Genomic DNA, 23230 nt, shown 5'->3' with positions numbered 1-23230 from the left:
TTTTGGAGCATATGAAATCATTTTAACCGCATTATTTTACGCTGAAATGATAACAGATTTAGAGCCGACCAGCGTGTCCTTGCCAATATTCATATGATGTCCGAAAAATAGAACTATGTCAAGTGGCGATCCCAGCACAAGAACTAATGAGGAATATACACTCATAGCCTCAGGCTTAAAACACAAAAGTTGACGGAGCATCCTAAGGCAGACAAATTAGCCTACAGTTTTTAGATGATAAGCTGTGTTGGTTGTTGAGCTGTGATATGCAAACTGCTGTTTGCAAAGTTTACACTTAACATTTTGTCCGTCAGTTGAAACAAAATGCAGCCACACTGACGACTTCTTTGACATGGTGTCAGTTAGTTTGGAGCCGAATCCGAATAAATATTCAGTAAACATTAAATAAGTTAGACCTAGCAGTCTCTATTAGGTTGGGCGAGTTCAAAGTTGTGAAAACGAGGGTGTTTTGAAAACACCACCGCCGCAGTAAATAATGGGTTTATCCTACAGGGCTGCTGGTGTAGTGATTTTATCCTTGTGAAAGTAACACTGGCGACTGTCCGACCACTGAGCATTTGGTTGGACGAGAGCAATCGACCGGGAGACTACAGCCCTACACTTCTGAAGAAAAGTTACCTCCATATGCTCTGATTGGACCAATTTTGCCAGTTGAGCCCCTTCTGCAATTCTGCAGTGATGATCATCTTTTCTTTATTAAAAAAACTTTAAATGTAACTTGTGAAAGAAAAGATGATGTATGCAAACATACAAACATACATGAATGAATGTTTGAATGAATGAATGCAAACATACATTAATCATTTTCCTGAGATATTTCCATGAGCAGTTCAATACAATGCGTCATATAAGATTTTGTAGTTCACTTACAAAAGTAAAACACGAAAATTCCACTCAAGGTAAGCTCGCAGTAACAGAAACTTTTCTAGCTGGTTGGTACAACGTTTAGCAGAGAAAATGTGTCTTAGAAAAAAGTCTCCACTGTCCTCTTCTCTCTGTCATAGGTTAGCGCTGCACTTGAGAGACGGTCCCTAGCCTTTAGTGTTGAGGGTCAGTGCCTCCCAAAAGAGAATGTGGAATATCTCCCTGCACACATCGCTGCGTCACATGAATAACCCCAGCAGCCTCCTGCCAATGTCAGGGACACACAGGGCATATAAACACTCACAGCAGGAGCAGGTAGAGGAACCAAGAGACACACGAGGACCCATTTGTCACAGATCTCTAATTGAAACGCTGACATACAAATATATATTAATTTTTTGTCTACATTGGTGCATAAGTCTGTGTAGCCGACAGCGGGACGGTGAGCTGAGCTCGACAGATCAGGCAGCTTAAATAAGATGTTAAATAACTGATTGTTGCCTGGCAATAAGAAAGTAGCAGGTGTGTGTGTGTGAATGCTGCTCATGGTATATGACTCTGGCTCAGGCAGCATATGAATTCATTATTTAAGTCAAGGCTTCAAGACTAAACCTAAACCTGTGGATGAGAGTAATTTCCCATGGTGGGTTAGCTAATTAGATCACAGCAATTATTTATACAGAGTCATAAAGTTAAATTAAATTTGAACTTAAACCAAACGTAGAGAGGGATGTATGTACGTAAGAGAATGAGGAAAAGGTATACTGTAGTGTTAGAGAAAGGAGGGAGCTAAAAAAATTAGTTATCACACTGAAGAGAAAAAAATGACCAATGAAAGGTTGCACTGTTGTGGGTGAGAATAACAAATGAAAAAATGATACACAAAACACGGCTGTGGCTCCAGGATAATACACAACAGCTGAGACCATCGATAAAATCAAAGCTTTTAGCCCAGAACGAGCTGAGGCAGCAAATGAAGGTGCAGGTGAAAATCAGTCATGGATTCATGCCTCAATAAAGCTGAGGTTGGCAGAAATTAAGTGAGCGAGGCGAGCGCCTGCAGCAGAGGAGGAGGAGGCAAGCATACAGTTAGCTGCAGGAATGTTAAGACTGTGGAAGCAAGAGAATAAACAGCCTGAGTAAAGAGCACATTCAACTCTATTTAATTATACAATGTCACTCATGTCAAAAACTATTTGTCCAGTGCTGCAACAGACGGGCAGCTCCAGGTCATCACCATCCTTGTCTCTCTTTCTCTCTCTCACACTCAACACACACGCATGAGTCTGAGCGGACAGCTGTGGCATTTATGTGTATTAGCAATGGCTTAGATTATTGCACAGCTATGAAAAGTCAGTAAACAAATATGATTCTTTATCTGACCAGCTAACTGGATCACACTGACTTGTGGAGACACATCACACCAACAATGCACAGCTGGATAATTATTTCCAAGCTACATGAAATCATGAATCACATTAAATCAGAGGAGTGGAGCATTCGGTTTAATCTCTGGACACACAAAGATTCAGGGCCCCTTGCATCCACAAAGCACAGCTACATAGAGAGGATGCCATGTTGCTTATACACAGGGGAAATGATAACAGAATGCTTATTAGGTTTAAATGAGGTATGGTCAGCATGAGTCACATTTAATTGCTTCATTCTTTATTTGAAGGGCACATTTTACAGTGTATGCATGACACATGATTATTTTGCCCGTGGCTGAAAAAAAAAAACCCCGCCAACATTAAAGCAACAAGCCTGACGTTCAGCTTAAAGGGACTTTAGCAGTATAGTCTTTGTTTCTCGTTGCCCACATTGATTGAAAGTTGAAAGCCGAAGTTGGCATGGGAAAACAGCATTTACATTAAAAGTAAATTAACTGTTAGTCATAGATTCATGTCTTTCCACATTTTGCCTCCTTTACTTCTCCTATACATCTGGCTTGATGACCTAATGCAAACAGCTCATCACTGTATTGTCATTTGCACCATCTGCTTTTGCTGATGCACGAGGTATACAGGCCTTCCACTGAGATTTAGACTCCACTTCTGCAGTTAAATACACACACTATTGTTACACTTGCCATTTCTATCCCCAGCAGACTCTGTGTCCATCTTACCTGATGTCAGGCGATACTGATGTCAAGTCAAGTAAATTTGTTGTTTTATAGACTAAATTCATGCAGAAGAAAATGTTGAATTCTCGCACACTGTCCGCACCAAGTTTATTAGAGATACAATGTTATTTCCAGTCCAGATATGAGACTTAGACTCATTATTGTCCAATCTGCCTCCCTTAGTCCCCATTTGGACTTTTTTGTTGCTAATTTTGGAATTGCTCATCTAATAATTTATGATATATTTTAATTTGAATTCTACAGACCTTGGATTATATTGTTGTTTTTATTGTTGAGTTGAGTATTTTTATATTAAACTCCCAACATACGTTTTATTGCAACCAAATTTGGCTTGCTCATCCACTCATCGTATAAAACTGAAATCGATCATTCATTGCAGATCATTGTGGGAGCTGTATGTTTGAATATCAGTTGAAAAAACTTTGTTTACCTGTCCAAAGAATGAGGTCTAAGCTAATCATTTTTTCCATAACTATATATAGTATACCAGGTTCACATATTTTTTCACTAAGAAATACGTCTAAAGATAAAGACGCTTTAACTGCCATTTCCCACAAATCCTTCAACTTAAACGCAAAAATACATTGTCTGTCCATACTGATTCTGACACCCCTATCAGCAGGATGACGTCAATTGTCTGTGCCTTACAAAACACTGTTGAACATTAAGTCTGTTTCATTGTCTGACAGGTTTCACTGTTGGTTTAGACACAAAAACTACTTGGTTAGGTTTGGCTTAAAATGGATACTCCAATAAGGTTAGGGGACGTCGTCACTGCCATAACTGTGGTTAAGGTTATGGAAATGTTTGCTGTGATCTAGAACAACGTAACCTGACTTCCTCCTTTGCTCCCGACTTCTAGTTGGGAGGATGAGTGAATAGATGTGCCTTGTCAGACCTGAAGGGGACTCGACATCTTTCTCAAGGACACCTTCACAAGGACATATGGATATGCTTAGCACATGTGCAGGAGAGGAGTCTTGCTGTCCATTGGGGCCCGAGCAAGGGTTCCCATGTTCATCTCCATTTGCTGGCCTGTGTGCCACTGGGGCAGCTAATGAGCAATGTGAAACCCAGCGAAGCGCTCGATCTGCTGCCCATAACATCACGGTAGAGCAAGTATGGGCACAAAGCCAGGACTCAGACAAAGTGCCTGGCTGTCACGGCCACCCCTGTGTATACGCTCTGGCTGCAGGCTGTAGGTGGGCTTTCCTTTATCCCTTTAAGAGCAAGTATGTGAATAGACACATTTGACATTTGGGGCGTGTGTGAGTTTAAGGTTGTGTGTGTGTTTGGAGGTTAATGAGACAATCTGTTGTGTATTTAATGATGAAAAAACAAAAGGGAGGGATATACTGATTACTTTTTAGTTCATTTTTGGTGCCCTTTAAGTGTGTGTGTATGTGCGTGTGTGCGTGTGACTGTGTATGTGCGTATGTGTGAGACTGTGTGTGCTCAGACACAGCCATCTGTTCCAGTCTATAGATTTAATGTATTATCCACTTACTGTCTTACAATATCTGCTTTTGCACAGTTAAATTATGTGTAACCGTGCCAGTAAAACTAACAATGAAATTTATATATGAATGGATTTTAGCCAAATACAATAACTCTTAAAAATCTGTATGTGCTTCTTCCTGAAGGCAATCTTTGGATAAATCTACATCGCTTTACCCACAGTGTATAAACAAGAACTTTTTCAAAGAGAGAGCCCATATTTACTCACCAAGCAGGAGCCATTGCTCCCATCTCATCAGATGGTAATGACAGAACAGTCTGTAGCTGTCACCCAGAGAGACACACTGGCCTTGATTAATCCACCTCTTCTCTCCTCTGTTCTCCTAATCCAATCTCAAGTCCACTCTGTCCTTTTTTTCCCCTTCAGTCTTAACAAATGGACTGTCCAATCCACAGAAAGAGACAGAGAGAGAGGGAACGGCTGGAGGACTCAAAAAAACAAAAACAAAAAACAAAAAAAAAACAACAAAAAAAAACAAAAAAACAATGTCAGGGTCAGATTCTGACGAATCCCTGAAGGCAGCCGGCAGGCCGGGAGAGCAGGGAGATAGAGGGGAAGAGAGATATCAGGAGGGAGAGACAGAGAGAAACGAGAAGAAAAAAAAGAAGAAAAAGAAAAAAAACAAAAAAAACTCTTCACTGTGTAAGGTTGGTCAGCTTTAAAAGTGAGCATGGCTAAGGAACAGTGTGGAAAACGTGATCACAGTTTCATTTAGAAGCTGTCAGGAGTAAATAGGGAGTATGTGGCTGGAAGGCATAGAGGGCAGGATTACTGAGCCCCGCTCTGCTGCAGCTCATTTCCACCTTTACTACAAAAAAAAAAAAAACACAGTGAGAGACTTTAAACTGCTTAATGCCAGCAGGAGGAAGGATAAGCCACCAAAAATATATAGATCCGGTATATAAAACTCCAAATGAATCATGATGAAAACTCATGAGCTAAATGTGGATTATAATGAGGAGAATCCTGCATCTTTTCAAGCTTGTACATCTGCGTTTCCTCTTTCAGAGAATCAGCCACAGATGTGATGTGATGTCACGTTCTGCAACTTCTCAGCCAAGACAAAAATAACTTCAGCTTTGATGAAAAATATGCAGCCTGTGGAATGTGACAGAGGGGATTATGGGAGCTTGGTCATAGTGATATTGAGCAGTAAGTTGGAAATCATGGGGGTGCTTAGCGAGGGGGGAAGTAAAGAGGAAAGTTGCTGGGAAAATCTGTATTTTTTTGGTCACAACCTTGGTCTTTCCTCTCAGCATTTTTGTGGTTCACATTTGAATGAGTGAGGTCGAGCGTGACATAAACTGTAAATACACATACAAAACTGGACATGAACGTGGAGCTGGAATGCAGCTGGAGGCAACAATTGCTCATAGAGACTCCTCTGAGCATGCTATATCAACATGAAAGATAGCAGAAATGTTGTCCCCAAACTAGATTATAGTACATCAACATCCCCAGAGTATCTTCACCCTCTGGCCATATTTGCTTCACATATGCAATAACAACAAATGCTTTTCATATCCTGTTTGTTAGCAAACATTTTAAAGCAGATGTACCTGCAGAACAATGGACTGCAAGCAGTTAAAGTATATTATAAGTTGTGCAAAAACATGTCATAGTAAAAAAATTCTCCCTGCACAATTCATTGTGTGTGTGTGTGTGTTGCCCATATTTAATGCGGCATCACATCAGTGAGTTCACACAATAGCCTCCCACATCGTATGCAGATCGAGGCAGATTAGAGGACAGTGGGTGGATTAGAAAGCTCTGGGGTTATCCTTCTTTTTACTGTGGTTTCCAGACAGTTTTAACAGCTCAGACAAGAGGATTCCAAATCACTGCAGATGATACAAGCGAATGAACCAGGGTTGATACAATAAAAAAACCAATTAGATGGACCCAAAAGGACACATTTTCCATGCCTGGGCTTTGCTTAAATGGGGAAAAAAAGTGTAATCTGTAAGTGTATATTTCAGAAATTGGATTTTTTAAAATTACTTTAAGGGAGCAAAGAGAAAATGTTCTCCCACTGGCCTCTGCTGCTTTACTCATAACTTACGCAGTGTATTTCTGCAGCTGATATATGTATATCGATTTATTTATTTGCAGCTTGGCTTGTACAACAATACAAATATTCATAAACACACAATGGAGTCTCATTTGCATTACACATACACGCGTCAAGGCACCGATGATCAACTGCAGGGCTAAAATATCTGTGACTGGCTGTTTTTTCTTGCTGACCACTGCTCGGTTTTGCTTTAAGCCTGTTAGCGCTCAGGCCAGGAGAGCCGATTAGGATGGGAGGCCAGTTGAGTTAAGCGGAGCACTGTAAAGCACACAGTTCACATAAACATCACTACAAATGTCAGGAAGTGAGAGGGAGAGATAGAGAGTGCACAGAGGGGGGAAGCGGGTGGGATTACCGAGTTGAATAAGATGGGGTGTCCAGCCCTATAAATCAAAAGTTATGCACTGTAGGTACAATAGAAGACATCACAGGAGTCCACTGCGACAAAATCTGCTTGATGAGTCAACTGGAGCTGGTTTGGTCTGAGATTATTTCCAGCTATTATCAAAGCCACACAAGAGGCTACTGTTGGTTCCTGGATACATTTCAGAGAGATGGGAGAAAAGACTCACTCTTTGTCACCACATTGTTCTCATCTGCTGCTTATTTTTAGACCTGTCAAATGGCCTCTGCTTTGTTGCCTCCAGGTATCAGAGGAGCACTCAATGCCCCACAGTTCATCAGTCCTGCTTGCAGGCCTCTGGCTACTGTCTTCATGCTTTTAATGTTATGTTAGGAGGCTGGAGCCAAGCAGCACAGTTGCCAGATTCTGTTCCTGATACTAATGCTACAAGGCTACTCTGACACCACTCTCAATTACTACATCTTTCACTCTCTCTGCGGGCCTTTTTTTTTAAAGCACACTCTCAGCCCTAACAAGTCTCCGCTCACTTTGGATGCTTTTGTCTTTTGTGTGTCCTCATTTCCATCACAAAATATTCAAATTCAAATAATAAACACTGAGGCAGGGCTGACACTCTTTTTCTAAAGCTCCATCAGTGTGAGTGCACAGGCAATGAAAAGGCCAAAATGGGCTAATGCCCTTCATGGCCTTCACAGTTAAATCAATCACACCGCTAAAAAACCTTTTGAAGGATCGGCGGTATAAACTCACTGTGGCCAATAACCAGTAGCCAGACAGCCAAGGTGAAGAGAAATGAAAACCTATTAACACTGGGGTCTCCAGACAGTAGAGTTTCCAAAGAAATATATATCACAAAAAAACCAGCATGTCTGCTTGGAAATGTTTTTTTCTGCGGCCGTAGGGCTTTTGAGTTGTCTCAACCTTGAACTGCTGATGAGGCTGTGAGGTCTTACCTCATGGTTTAATTTCCTGTTGACTCAAAAATCACAAATATCATCAACACTGCCAGGAGCCTGAGGAGATCTGAGGGAAACATTAATATACCACTTCAATTGATTAAACACAAACACACACAAGTGCACGTACCCGCACCTTTCTGTCTAGATCTCAATATTTATTGAGGCCGTCCTACTGCAAAATTTTGTCCTGTGTCGCTGTTTGCTCTCAAATTCATATTTGAATCCCTGATAGGAAGTTGTCCAACAAACTACAGTCATTCAAGCTGCAGCCAGGGAGCATCTACCTTTAGCTCCAGAGAGTGTGTGTGTGTGTGTGTGTGTGTGTGTGTGTGTGTGTGTGGGCATGTGGAGATGCATGCAAACGCTGAACAAGGACTGCAGTAATTCTGTCTGAAAAGATGACAAATTTAATTAGTGTCAGTGGGCCCATCAAAGATGCAGGTTCAGACTCTGACTCACTTTGTGTGTGTGTGTGTGTGTGTGTGTGTGTGTGTGTGTGTGTGTGTGTGTGTGTGTGTGTGTGTGTGTGTGTGTGTGTGTGTGTGTGTACGTATGTGGGCTTGTTTTACTATATTCGCGGGGTCCGAAAACCAGGTGCCCACTATAATTGTGGGGTCCAACAGCTTTGTTTAGGCTAGGCTAATTGATGAGGTTAATTAGGTTTAGATTAGGGTAAGGGGCTAAGGAATGCATTAAGTCAATGACAGGTCCCCAGGAATAGTAACACAAGGGTGTGTGTGTGTGTGTGTGTGTCTGGAAGGTCTCCTTTTGACTAAGATGAAGCTTAACATTCACGCTGCATGTTATCACTAGTGTCACTCAGCTGTGGCTGGCACCTTCTCAAAAAGCGCAGGACTACACACAGCTGCGGTGAAAAACATAATGACAAACAAAACGACAGCATTCAGCGAACCACAGAGAACAACATCCCAAAACAACCCCGACTTCTAGTAGACACACAGCACAAAAATTTGTAATTTCTGCAGAATACACCTAACCACAGAATAAGTACTGATCTCATGAGCCAGAAAATCTGAAGCTCCAGCAAAATCCTCTGCAGTGGATGTCCAGCACCCCCCAACAAAAATCTTTACCATCGCAGCCCCACCATCCTTTAATTTATCTGTCCTACATTCTGCAAACAGTGTTATTAATACAGACTACTCATATAACAGAAACATTATATTAAAACAAAACAGAAAGGGGGGGGGGGGTTGGACAGCTGGTAATTTGAGCCTATTAGTCTCTTTGCTGGCACAATTTTAAGTGGAAACAGGAAAGTGGGGGATTTGGGAGAATCTCAAGCTGTTGCTGCCCTAAAAACACTCTGTTGTGAAGAAGAGTAAAATATGTAAGAAGTGTGACCTTTAAAAAAGGAGGCTGTAATATCACATCAAAGAACCAGTGAGTCTTCACACTAGACTTTATCAGTCATAAAAAAGGATGTCACCCTCAAACTGATTTAAACACTAGACTTCGGAGACGACAGGGGTAAATGTTATTTTTCACACAAGGTTATCTCAGGATTCTGTAATTTAAGTTGCATGGTTCAACCTCGAAACACTACATGAGGCTTTTGCAGTCTTCACGAAAGGTTTTCCTTTAATGCCGGACTCCAAAACAGTAGTTCCTTATTACTAATTACTATCCTTTCCTTTAACAGCCCACTCACTATGCTGTCTCTTACTGCATGCTTTGTGTGTGTTTTGCCTTCCCAGTCACCAACACTATACTACACACAATATATAGAATGTAACTAGGTTCATTAATGTCAATAGTGTACTTTGAGATACTTGTACTTTATTATTTTCTTTTTATGTTACTCTATATACTTATACTCCACTATATTTCAGAGGCAAACATCGTAGATTCCACTCCACAAGGTTAAACCTTGCATGCACAAGGTTTTGCTTGTGTCAGTGCAACAACACGATTGGCTTGATATGTTTCCCGGCTGTTGTAAGCAGACGACTTGCTTTTGGGGGAAGGGGCGGGGATATGTGTATAGAACCGCCATCTTTGGCTTAACAGACTTTTCTATTCAAAATGCTTTAAATGGTGCTGAGCTTTATAGAGAGTTCCAGCTCATTGTTGAGCTGTCCAACTACAATTTAACAGTTTTCAGCTGCAGCAGGCAGCTTTTTTCAGAGAAAAAGCTCTAAGAACCCACTGTACACTATCTGCTCAGTACCAAAAAGCAGACAGACACTGTTAGCAACTAACAGGTGAACATAGGGCAGCATTCAGCAGCTAAAGAGCCAGATGTTTGCCTCAGGAGTTGGGGGAGACCAAAAACTGGGTTAGAAGAATGAATATAGGACTTACAAGTGTTGAGAAACAACACTTCGAATCAATGAAGACGTTGCTCTATAACTGCTGGATGGGTAAATATGTTCACAATATCAGCTAAAAGGGGATAATATGTCATAGTTTTGTTTATAGCTGGTTTCTACTGCCCCAAAGTGGCCAAAAAAAATCAGTTATTGCATCTTTAACATTAGCTGCAGTGATGCATCAGAATTCCTGTCCTCACCAGCTGATTCCTAATGTTGGCTTACCATAGGCTAATGTAAGCAAGCGAGCTCAAGCACTCATGACATGAATGGGACAACTTTGTTGTTACCAGGAGCTGCTTTCCTCCTATTTTAGTAGAGTTTAAATACTAAGAAGAATGATAACAGGGTAAGTAGTCCCACCCCAAAACACCTACCTCACAGCTGACATTTTTTTTTTTACAGGAAAAGCACAGGTGAAAGAAAGTTTGTCAACAATGGCTCAGTTCCATTGAGCGTCCCAGTAAGCCATGACAGTGACCCAACATCCACATTACCAGGACCATGGAACCAGCTTGAATAAATGGAATGCAGTCCTTTTTCCATGTCATCAATAATCCCTGTGTTTTTGCTGCTATGTCAAGCCAAAATGTCTGCGATGAAATAGGTCTGTGGTATAATATCAACAGCTGCATGAGGGAAATGTCAATCAAGCACAGGTTGACACCCACACTCTCCTGAGAAGGAACACTGTGCAATGGCTTTAAGATTTAGAATACAAAGTATCGTATATTTTATTAAAAATGATGTATCATTATTTATCAAACTATCAAACTGTATAATTAGTCGTTAGAATTTGCTCTACCCAAACAGCTACAAGATTTAAATGCTGCTCATACTTTAATGCATTGGTAGTGAATAAATCAGTAATACATGAAAATATAACACTGTCAGGGTTCACTCTGCATAATAAGGACTTCTACTTTGAAATGTTCTATTTAGCAGCACAGAGCCAGTACATAAACATATGTATAATATACTGTAGTTACAACTATAATATAGTTGTAAGCAGATATAAGGGCATTTTATTGTGAATGTGTTTATTAGTGCGCAGTATTTGTCAACAGTTACAGCTTCTCCCATGAAGACATTTTATATGATTACAGCTGCCCGTAGGAGGAGTCATGTTTGTTAAATAGATTAATAAACACCTACCTGTTTACAATACAATACATTATGGTGTGTTATAAACCATTTATTATATGTTTATGAGTATGAGTATTTTTACACTGTGGCATCACAGCATAAGTCATTGTGCCAGTAAGTATCAAAAACAGGTATTTAGTGTTTAAATCTGTCGGACTAAAAGTTTGTTCCTCGAAGTATCACTACATCATGTCTTCAGTAATTTAATGCATCTTGTTCTAAAAAGCAGTGCATTTGAATGGCAGCTAACTGCTGCTTATGTTAACAGACGCACAAACCTGGCTATTTGTTTTATCTGTTTTATCTTGGTGAATGATCTGTGTTGGGAAGATCATAGCAATCACATAAATCAAGCTAAAAGTGACTGTTAAAATCATCTGTCTACACAATATGTAAACAGGTGGGTGCACTGTTGGCAGCGTTAGAGGAGGCAGCTGCTTTTCCATCATCACTGGAGGAATATAAATCCCTCGTGCCCTTCTCTTGAAACAACAAGAAAAGCCACTGCTATGGTTGACTGCCAGCACTGTGTTGGATTCAGAGAGAGAAACCAGTCACACTGTAGACACTGCATGTACTAGAAGTATTACACGTGGCCAAAGAGGGTCCTCTAACTTCACTACCTCAAACATAAAATGAAATGTTTCAGTCGAAACCAACCAGGTTCTGAGCAGACCCTTTTAGAGCAGCATTTTGTCAAACCAGCAACTCTAGTTTGTACATTTTTGCTGTGAACAAGAAGCATCTGAGTGTAAACTTTTTTTTTTTTTTTTTTAAACTGAATTCCACCTAAAATCTCTTCTCTCCTCTTTAAAGTACAATGTGTTAAAATAGCAAAAAAATGAGCAAGCTGGGGAATGGAAATTTAGAAGAGAGACATAATGATAACGAGGTGGAAAGTCTCAAGTGTCTTTATCTGACTTGCATACTTTTTCTACCTCAGTCTATAGCAACTATATTCTATTTATTAAATTGGCCCAGAGACCCAGTGCCAAAATGCAATACTAAGAATTTTACATTTGCAGCATTTGGCAGAGGCGCAATCAAGCAGCAGAGAACGTGAGTCGTGAAACTGCATTTGCAAACACTGAAATCATTCAAATAAACAGCAGGCGTCCCATCTTCCTCACCTCCTCCACAGCAAAACAATAACCAGAAGTTGTAAAAACTTTTAATCAGCACAAAAATGCTCTTTAAAACTTAATTGTTTCGTACGTATTAATTTGACGTGAATACCAGTTAAACAACTTTTTGGTGTGGCCTAAATGTTTGACATTTGACCTGTCAAACTCTATCAAATTCAGGCTGACTTGCTGTTAACAGGAAGTGACAGAAGTCCCCCAGCTGGTGTAAACAAATTGAATAAGAGAGAGTGAAAGGTCAGTAAAATCGGAGGAGGAATCCATCTGCACTTCAGTTTCTGATTGTGAATAACGATTTACAAGCTGAGCCCCTGAACTGAAATAATACACATCTCCATCACCATCTGTCTGCATGGCGTGTCTCGCTGCTCTCTGGCCGGCGGCTCTGAATAGCATCCTAAATGTGTGAATGGATTTGCTTACCGGTATCAGCAGGGGCTGACTTCGCACACTTTGAGGGCACCGCACAGTTTGCTGGTTGTCTCAGCTGTGAGGTATTACCGACCTCCGGCCAGACAAGGACAATCACAATCACAGGTAGCAGCAAAGCCTTTAAATCCTGTTGGATTGATCAAGGAGCATGGTGGGACATAAAATACACTCATCCAGATGAGAAGCTAAGATTATGCTGGCCTGCAGCTCAGGGGAACTTGGAAGATATGCTAGCCTGTGATAGTTCAGGGCTTTAGATTAGCATGGAAAACTATTTGAGGGGGATAAAACCAACATGAAGGAAATGAAAAACGCTTCCATGTCAAATCACCTCTATAGCAAATTTACTTGATTCTGTCTTGTTCCTTAAGCTTGACTTGATATAGAGAGACAGTGCCCTGAGGTGGCAGCTGCTTATCCACCAACAGCTGGTCCTCCACTCACTCAACAGCACTTAGATCAACATCCATCACACAATATCTGACTTTCATTTAGTTTTTCTTTACACTGAAACTTTTTGAGAGCCCTCACTGTCCTCTGCATCAAAGTGTATGACTAACTGAAGGCTGCATCTGTCTGCTTCATTTTTCACACCTCTTTTCCTGGTCCACTTCACTGAAGATGACACTCTTGAAATCTCCAGGGACAGCTAGTCATCATTAGGCTGGAGGTAAAGCTCAACACGCTGCATGACTGTGCTGAGGTGGGCTGGGGGTGGGGGGTTGTAGTGGGCTGGTAAAAAAGGTTACGGCGGAAAAGTAAGAGGCAGGGGAGCGAGTTTGAGCGCTTTTGTCGGTTGACATTACAGAGTCACATTGTAATGCAGCAGATAGTAGCCTGCAGGTCAGCCTGGGGTGCCTGGGGAGCAACCGGCACCTGCTGCCATTCATTCAAAGTGACAATAAGCCGATGTCACCAAGTCCTAGTTGTGGCTCAGCAGAGTGCCGAGTGTGTGTGTGTCAGAGAGCTTTCATAAGAATCTGTGCTGCATCAACACTAAAGCTGCTCACATGAATCAGGTTTTAAAAAAAAAAAGAAAAGAAAAAAAGCTGTGACACAATATGAAAGTGCCTGCTGGCTTCAACATAACCACCATGCATCTAAACTGATCACCTCAACAAATCACTCTGCATGCAGCAATCCATTACAGACCAACAATACCACCACTAAATTCACAGCATGAGGCAGGCTGCCATTGATCTATAGCACACATGGGACTGTGCATGAAATTCATAGCCACTTCCACATGCGTTTTCAAGTTTTCACCTTGCAGTTGAAAGGCAGAGACAGAGCTTCTGGTTTAAAGCAGTCTCCTGCTGGCTCCAAACACCAGAGATAGAGGTCGATGCTCTCTATCGCTGCCTCCGCTGAGCAGTCTACCCTTCAAACGTTCAGACAGCCATGAGAACCCCCAGAGACCATCAGTTCCTGTTCTGTATCCAGCCCTCACTGCTGCCACTGCCCTTCCCACAAACACACACAAACATCAAGGGTTTAATTCCTGAGCGTTTAGTTCTCTGCTGCTTCAGTTAGGTAGGCCGAGCGTCAGGAGGTGAAAAACATCTGAGAGAGGAAGAAAAAAGGAAGTCACAAAGTTCACTGTCAAAACAACCTCAAGTGTTTTCAGGAATTAATTGAAGGCAGCTGGATGCTGGTGCAAACAAGTGAAATACTAGGATACAAATCAACAGACACGATACAATAAAATAACCCTCAAGTAAACAAACAGCTTAACAGAGCTCATAAGGTGGAGCATTTGTTGAAAATGTCAGGTGTTGGATTTCCCAGGCTGAGTACTCCTCATGACAAATAAACAGGCCTTTAAGAATAAAATAGGTGAAGTTCCCCTTTAAACATCTTGTATAACATCCCATCACAGCGTTACTTTGATAAATACTTCCTCCAGCCTCTCACACCTAACCCTCAGTGTAAAACTTATAAGATAAACTGCAAAACATGAAAAGTAAAAACCTGTGCATGTGGGCATGGAAATCAAACTGATACAAGAGGGTACAGAAGACCAACACTGGCTCATTTCTAACCATTTGCTCTGCTTCACCATCACTAAATGAAAAAGGTGAGTGGTAGCATCACATCTACGGTGTGGGAGAGTGGGTGCTGATTGCTGGACAAGGAAAAGTACTGGTTCAGTCATTTTCAAGAGGATCGCGGGGCTCTTCACAGTAGCCTGCCACCTACTCCCATAAACACAGCTCAAACTCAGCAGTGGACAGAGAGACTGCATGTGTGCAGATGGACAGAAGAGGTACAGCTCTGTGGGCAGCACAAAAGTATGCTCGACAGCCTCTCCTGATACCGGTCATATGAGAGCCACATGGCAGCAGCTTCCCCCTCACCTGCAGCAGAGAGCCAGTGGGATGTGAGCTCTGTGATAATGCTCATTTTCTGCTTGGCTGAACTCAGGTCAAACAACTGAAAGTCACAAGCTTCAAGTCAAAAATATCTCTGGTTTATCCACTCCCACACTTGTCAACACCTCTACCATAAATGTGCAGATCAATTAAAAGTTTCATTCTGTTATGAGTCATCTACATGTGACAACAGGGCCCTTTATAAATTGAATGACAAAAACAAAAAAGTTCTCCCATCATTCTTCAGTGGATTCATTACATTTTTTGAAAAACGTAAATTAAGAGAACAGTGCTGTTCTTCTCTAGTCATTATAAACCTTACAAATGTGTTGTTTTTTTTGGCGGGGGGGGGGCACACACACACTTTCCCGGCAGTCCATTTCCATATGGCCAAAAGTGAGGAATATTTGTATTGGGGATGAAAATGTTAGTTTTTGAAAACTCATTACATTAAAATGTAATGCTGTCCTCCGGGGCCAGACTATACATTGTCAAATCAAGACTAGCTGATTTCCTGTTAGCACAGCAGACTAGAAATGTGACAATACTAAGCAACTGAGGGCCTGAGTCTTTGAGGGTTTGCCAGCTCAAGCATTATGTACATTAGAAGCAATTCTCTCATAAATCCCAAAAGGTATTGCAGACTTAATGTCATATTAGGTGTAAGCACACATTATGGATTAATGAGGCCACAAGCTTCAACTCCTGCTCTGTCGCATTATTGCTCATTTGGTCTGAAATACAGACTTAGTTAACACTGGACATTATGACTATAACAAATGCAAACATTGACTTGTACAACAATTGTATTAAAAAAAAAAAAAAAAAAGGCAACTGCTGTTGTGAAAACTTTGTATAGTTTTGTTCAAGTATGAAATTACATGCTCCAGATATTCAGCCTGTTGTATTCATTAGTCAAATGGAGATGTAGAAAGTAAATCTTTTTAAAAAAAAAAAAAAAAGACAATTTAGACACTTAGCTTAATGAGATGTGTGCTCTGCTTGATAAAGACAACCATGTTTGATTTAATTTTTTATTCATCAAAATACCCAGGAATCATAATTGCACTGGTGAGCACCAAACAAAGCCTGAACCCTGAGATGCTTCAGCACCAGGTTTAATGCAACAACTTGCACAACTGGAAAGCAACCATTAATACCAGCTGCATTCAAGAAACCTTATGCAAAGTGGCGACAGCATTTTAACCACTTTTTTCATTTCCCTTGCACTGTGTTTCAGCTCTCAGTTGCTTAACTAAAATATCGTTACTGCCATCTAGTGGGAGACCAGAGCAATGTCAAGGCAAATAACAGTTTTATTGTAATAATATATAATTTTACAACACACTGAAAAATATAACAGTCAATATGACAAATTAAACAGGAGGACAAGTGACTTGCGCTTGAGTGGATGACTCAATATCCTGCAAACACAAAAGTCAAGTTAGTGCGTCATTCTGACCAGTCATTTTTTTTTTTTTTTTTTTAAATAAAAATTGTGCCATAATCTTACCGTGCTTACATCTTCGATAGTGACAACTCCTTTCCCATGAACCTCAATGTCGCTTTCCGTATTGTTGTGCGAGCGGTACTCTTCGCTCTCTGTCTCTACAGTACTGGGCTGAGAAATTGTCAGCATCAAGATAACAGTTCCCTTTTAAGCTGTTATGTTGTGCCTTTTTTTTTTTTTTAAGTGATGAAATTGTGTACAATTGTAGGTAGACTACTTTTGGAGTATTTCAAATCTGGACATTACATTTACCAGAAACTGAACAGGCGTTAGATGCACAGACTTAGAAATAGTTGAATCATGGAAAACAGACCAAAGAAATTAAGCCAAGTGCTTTTGGTACATACTAATGCTATGTCAAGGCACTATTGTGCCTTTATTTCAATTAGGATTAGGAATGAGAAGAACCAGTCATCCTGTTTAGAACCAACCTTTAAAGCTTCCACATAAAATTCAGTTCACAGCACAGCATTAGACTGAGAATAGTATCCATTTGGGATACAGCGCCAACCTCATAGTCAGGATCCTCCTCGGGGTCCTCGTCATCAGCAAGCTCCTGAGTGAGCGCCTCCACCCAGGTCTGATGCTCCTCTTCCTCTTCCTCCTCCTCCTCCTCATCTAACTCATCCTGCTTTCTCTTGCTGCCCTTTCCACAAGGTTTAGTAGGAGAGACTCTGATTTCTGTTGGAAAACAAGTTCCGTCTTAAAAGTTTGTCCCCACTAATGCTCCTGTGTAGAAACATTACCTTCCCTGCCTAGCCAAAAGGTCAAATAGTAAATCAGACTTGTTTAAAAAAAAAAAAAAAAGTCAGAAACATCTGAAATTATGGGTTTTCAGTCCTGCTCGATAACAGGAAAACCCTTACTGACAGATTGCAGCTAGTCCCTGATGCACTTGTCAGGGGGCAAAATACAATCCTGGAAATGTTTTATAAATGGAAATAAGTTAAGGGTTGCCCAGCATTGCTGTGGCTACAGCCCTTGAGTGTTTAGTTTAACTTTGGTCATTGGGACTCCACAGAAAACGGCTGAATGTCAAGTCTAATCCTTGACACAGGTCAGTTTTATGTTCTGCAGACACACGGATGTGGCCTACATGACTTCCCGCCACAGAGTGCTAAAAGGGTGAGTTGGATTGAAACCCATAACAACTTCCAGCGAACAATACCTGGCGAGAGGGAGCGCCCAATGCTGCTGGACACCGGGTAGCCCAGGGCGCCCTGCACCCAGCGGGGCAGTATGGACAGCAGCAGGCGGGTGACCCGGCGGAGGCGCTTGCGGCCGGCGAGGCTGTGGCGTGCAGGACTGGGAACCGCGGTGCTGACGAGGGCCGCCTCCGTGGGCGGCCGGAAGCCCAGGACCCACCAAACCCCGCGGTATGCACGTACCTGTAAGCGAGGCCGCATGTCCGGTCACCAAACCTCGCGGACTAAACAAGACAACACCAGCTGCTGAACGTACCACGATGCCAAATGGCCAGAAGAGGCCGCGCAGCATGGAGCGAAGAACACCGTCTGTCCTCACAACTCTGTCCTACAGGTGAGGAGACCAGACAGGTGACAACTACCACAACGGCCATTCACGTTGATGCACGTCGCCTCTAGCAGCCAGAGGGAACATGAACTGCTACAGACAACCTAGCTTTGGTTCGTCGTCCATCTTTACCTCCGTGTTTTCGGCCTGCTCCTGCTCCTGCTCCTGCTCCTGCTCCTGCTCCTGCTCCTGCTCCTGCTCCTGCTCCTGCTCCTGCTCCACGGGGTCTCTGCGAATTTCACAAGTCATCCTGCTGCGGGGTCGAAGGCCTGGTGGACCTGCCGTGCTGCAAAGAGGACGAGAGGCTGAAGGACTACAGTACGTGCGGCTTCGGAAAGGGGGGAAAGGGGGGGGGGGTTGCAATGTACCCTGAAGTCACGACTGTGAGGGCCATCAGCGCAAACAGGTGCACCTGGCGCAATCCGCGCGGACCAATGAACGAATCCCGCCAATTAGCGTGCAACAGGGTCAAGGGAGGTTGGTCACGTGACCGGTGTGAACCCATACAGCAGCTCACTGTTCAGGAACATTATGGACAGTGTACAGTACCTCGCAGCAGCGCTCACTCACACAGTATAAACATAAGAAATGCATGAAATGATCTGATCTTCCCCACAGATCCAAAATCGAATTCACCTCAAAGATATTTCAGCGTTGGAGTTAATAGAGGTTTCTGTTAACAGAGATCTGACCTCTGTCATCTCTGCTGTGGCCCATCATTTATTTTATATGCAGATGTCAGGAAGGGTAGCTGTTTACTAAGCTCTTTGTTAATTAGGATTCTTAAATAATCGTGTAAAGCCATAATGTCAAACATGAAATGTGATGTAGTTGTGCACACAATCCCCAGCTTGGTGAGCGGAGAACTATATATTACTGTACATATCTAGTTATAGCATTTGGTTGCTGGCTTCAGCTCTTTATTTTGCTCTTTAACTGACATTTAGAAATCAGTTACAATTGTTCCAACTTAACCTATAGCTTTGTGAGAACTCGTATTAAATTAAATTCTTTAGGGAATTACATTTGCTCTGCTGTAGTGTCATGCAGATGTACACACAGTGATGAAACGGTATCCTGGTGCACGTTGGAGTTGACGATAAGTTGATTAACAGAAAACTTAATAAACAAATTTAAGTTCTTTTTTAAGTCAAACATTGCCTAGTTATAGTTTTTCAGTTGTGCAGATTTGCTACCTTGCTTTGTCTCATGTGACAGTAAATGATTACCATCTAAATACGACACCTAACACTGTAGGGTTTTGTACCTTTGGTCACACAAAACAATTTTAAGACATCAATCTGGGGCTTTAGGAAAGTGTGATGGGCAGCATTCACTATTTTCTTACATTCTATAAACAAAACGGCTATTTGATTGATCCAGGAAATAATCAGCAGATCAATTGATAATGAAAATAGGGAATAGTCGTAGCCCTTACTGCACATGAAAAAGCAGCCTGAAACTATATAACCATGAAAAGTTACATGATTAGTTCCCAAAAATGAGTAACATGTTGGGGCCTAACTTCAGCCTATGCATCCTTCATGGAGACACAACATGCTGCTTTGTCTGCTCTTTAGCATATGAAGAGGCCCCACCATTATGCTTCCATACTTGATAAGCTCTCTAATTGGTAACCATTTCCGGCACCTGGCTTTCGTCACATTTACGTATCTGTTGATGCTTTTTGTGGAGGACAAAATGTGGGAAGTAGAGCTGTATAAAAGCTGCCTGTCATCAGTCCTCTTGCCAATCTACAGCCGAGCCTGTGTGCAAAGAGAGTGGGAGACATCCAGACATGTATAAGGACACAGTCACGCGGACATTCAGCATTGGCGCTATTTGCAGTGGAACAAAAGCCTCAGATGATTTCTCCACAGCACGCAGGCACAGCAGCGCAGGGATCCGTGCACTCTTGTGGGCTACCAGCAGTGCAAAGTCCTTGGGTTGTTCTCTGGGATCAGACTCCCAGACAAGCCGGGAGAACATTTTTCCAAATATCCTAACACCCGACAGCATCCCACAGTTCACTATACCAAGTCTGTCCGTGCAGAGTGGCTTAAGATCATTGGACAAGGATACAGAGGAAGATGATGCAGAATCAGAAGACGGCTGGGGGATTTCTGGGACAGAGCATGCGTCATCTGTATGTGTCTCTCCAGCCATGTCATCCTCAGGCTTCAGTTTGGTTCTGTCAGACCGCAGAGCTGAGCGGAGTGTGTCAGACCCTTTAACGCAGAGGAGGTCTCTCCTTCAAAGGGAGGGGTCTTACCCATGCTCGTACACCGAGGCCCAGCACTGCCTGGACCCCGCCAGCAGAGCCGCCCTCTCCCTGCCACACCTGACGAAAGTCACCACCCCGTACGGCTTCATCACCTTGAGCCAGAGCCCTCAGATGGCGAGCGAGGAGGCACTTCTCTGCCCAGCCGGGCTACGGCGCTTAACCAGGGACAAGGAGACTGCGTGCTGTCGCACAAAAGCTCCAGGGACGAGGACAGAAGACATCACACTCAAATCCTCCCACCTGTCTGGAACCAAGAAGAGATTTTCCCAAGACTCAACTGACTCTCAGACAAAAGGAAGATCATTAAAGGCAGAGATAAAACCTTCTTCTGCCTCCTCCACCAACGCAACAGTTTCACCCGCTTCTGCAGCCAGACACCCAGACGGCAAGCTTAAACGCCGCTTCTATGAGGTTATAAGGAAACACTTCACCTCCTACCATTAGGAGTGAAATCATAGGACTGGAGAAATGTTTTAATACAACTTAACTTGGTTTAAATTATGCATTTATTCAGCTCTGATTGCCATGAATCGCCTTATGAAATGCACAGTTTTAGTTTCATGTCAGTAGACAATAATGTCAGTATGATTTAGCTGTAAAAACTCATGAAAAATGTACCAGTCGTTGTCACATCAAAAAATAAAAAAACATGCACAAACTTCTGCATTATTGTGTGTTTATTGTTGTTTGAGACTTTCATAGTCACATTTTTTTCACGGTTCCCTTTTCTTGTGTACAAAAAAGAAGTTTGTTTGGCAACAGAATCAAACTCTTGTGTATAGGAGCACAGAGGGTCACCTTTTAGATTCTCCTAATGATCAGAGTGAGAGCCTCACATCAGCCATGTGTTGAAGGTTAATGAATCCCTCACCCGCTTTCATGATCTTAAATGTCGGTCACTCTCAGGCTGCCTGCTCCTATTCTCTCCCCCTGTTGAATACATCTGTATAGTTTCCACAGTAAGCCTGAACTGTGTCCTGCAGCACTCAATGTGTGTTGATGAGAAGAAACTGAGCCGTTCTCCTCGCTCCTTAGCATATGAAGAGCTTCAGTGGAGAGGCCCTTAATGATGGTTGCCTAATGCATCCTTATAGCCTGTCCTCAGGTCTCCCACACACTGAAATTTAGTGGGTAAATATCATTATGACGCAGAGTGCTCCGCTCCAAGTGGAGGGCAAGGAAATACAGGAGTGAGTCCCTGAACACAAGAATAGATTATGGTGATCTAAATTTATAATCACTCACCATGTGACCATGTGGCGCACGACGCCGGTGATTTTACATTAATGCTTTAGGCCAAATAAGGCTTTCCGCTTTCATTTCACTCACAGTTCACTTGCTTACAAGTGTCCATTACATTAAAGCAAGTCACATAACTTCTCTTCAGTCTACCATGCTTTATCCCAGAATTTAACTGTATTGTGTTTTGCTGAGCGGTGTTGTAGTTCTTTTGCCTTCAGTGACCCTAACCCAATGATATAAATGAGGAGGACGCAATAGTAGAAACATCTGCAGGTACCATGCAATAACATACAACAGCACCACAAGTTACATATTCCACAGTGACCTTACAGTTGAGTCAACACCTCTGTAAAACAGTTTCCATATAAAATGAACATTATAATTGTCATGAGGGGAGGATTTATTGTAGGACTGTTGTAATAAACTGCATGAGTTTTAGCTAGGAGTACCTAATACACTGACAACTGACCAAGTGATGGTCTGTACATAAAGAAACCTTAGTTCTTTGTGGTCCCCGAAGCTGAAAAAAATCCACACTCTCCTGCTATATTGAATTTATATAGCAGGAATTTATAGTATCGAATTCAAGAGCAAGAAAGGCTTCTTCATATTTTGGATTTGACCGCATTTTTCCATTTTATGCTACTTTATACTGCTAAACAACTAAATTTCACAGGGAAATATTTTTACTCCACTACATTTATTTGACTAGTTACTTTTCTGATCAACAATTTACATAAAAAAAGATATAATAGCCTTTTAAAATGCTTTTCATTGTTAAAAAAATAATCAGTAGTTCCCAGCCTTTTTGACCTGTGAACCCCTACCAAAAAGCAGTGTCTGGTTGGGACTCGTTGTCGTGTCTTTGATGTCTGTGAACTGTTAAAGAGTTCTACCAAACAATGTTTTCTCCTCTAAACAGAGATCAACTGTTCCAGGCCCAAAGAGGTAAATTTATCCAGTATTTCACAAAGAAAAAACAAAGATTAGAAAAAAACACATTTCTGTAGCAGAACTCTCGTTCTTCTTTCATCTCCAAATAACCATCTCGTGACCCCTCAAATTTATCTTGTGACCCCTGGAAAGGTTCAACCTCTAGCCTGAGAACCACTGGACTGAACTATATAACAGTATATAAGGTAGTTAAAACTAGCTCCACCTCCACCAGCTACAGCAGTAAAATGTATTGTAACAATGTATGTAACAATATAATAACTTGATCTATAATAACATCTCAGTCACAAGTGACATGTTCCTGAATAAGGAGCACTCTTCCCTCTTCACAATGTGTT

General features: G+C 41.9%; 2 protein-coding genes across 3 annotated transcripts in view; both read right to left on the bottom strand.

The window, feature by feature from the left end:
* The window catches only part of lingo3a (leucine rich repeat and Ig domain containing 3a), a 45687-nt gene extending 40856 nt beyond the window's left edge, over positions 1-4831 (bottom strand). The window contains exon 1 of the mRNA XM_040129091.1: positions 4755-4831. The gene's annotated coding sequence lies outside the window, so the exon portion shown is untranslated. The remainder of the gene's footprint in view (positions 1-4754) is intronic.
* Positions 4832-16667: 11836 nt separating this feature from the next.
* On the bottom strand, positions 16668-18771 carry org (oogenesis-related gene). Of its 2 annotated transcripts, none has more exons than XM_040127811.1 (6): positions 18545-18771; positions 18341-18412; positions 18048-18267; positions 17391-17560; positions 16883-16990; positions 16668-16793 (listed from the first exon to the last, which is right to left on the bottom strand). In XM_040127811.1, the coding sequence occupies exons 1-6, from the start codon at positions 18659-18661 to the stop codon at positions 16746-16748; spliced, it is 735 nt and encodes a 244-aa protein (XP_039983745.1). In that variant the 5' UTR covers positions 18662-18771; the 3' UTR covers positions 16668-16745. The 2 variants fall into 2 exon arrangements, with proteins under 2 accessions (XP_039983745.1, XP_039983746.1); XM_040127812.1 differs by having other exon boundaries at positions 16892-16990.
* Between the last annotated feature and the right edge of the window lie 4459 nt (positions 18772-23230).

The sequence above is a fragment of the Xiphias gladius genome, chromosome 6, assembly GCF_016859285.1.
Source record: "Xiphias gladius isolate SHS-SW01 ecotype Sanya breed wild chromosome 6, ASM1685928v1, whole genome shotgun sequence".
Taxonomy (NCBI): Eukaryota; Metazoa; Chordata; class Actinopteri; order Istiophoriformes; family Xiphiidae; genus Xiphias; species Xiphias gladius.
Note: the sequence above shows the minus strand (reverse complement) of the source record. Positions and strands in the feature narration are given on the sequence as shown.

What these genes read in the sequence shown, in the direction of transcription:
- org (XM_040127811.1), bottom strand. Translation starts at nt 18,661, where the DNA reads ATGACTTGTGAAATTCGCAGAGACCCCGTGGAGCAGGAGCAGGAGCAG. An exon ending in AGGAGGATCCTGACTATGAG is followed by an intron (nt 16,991 to 17,390) that starts GTTGGCGCTGTA and finishes ACAATTTCTCAG; the next exon opens with CCCAGTACTGTAGAGACAGA. An exon ending in CTATCGAAGATGTAAGCACG is followed by an intron (nt 16,794 to 16,882) that starts GTAAGATTATGG and finishes TTGTGTTTGCAG; the next exon opens with GATATTGAGTCATCCACTCA.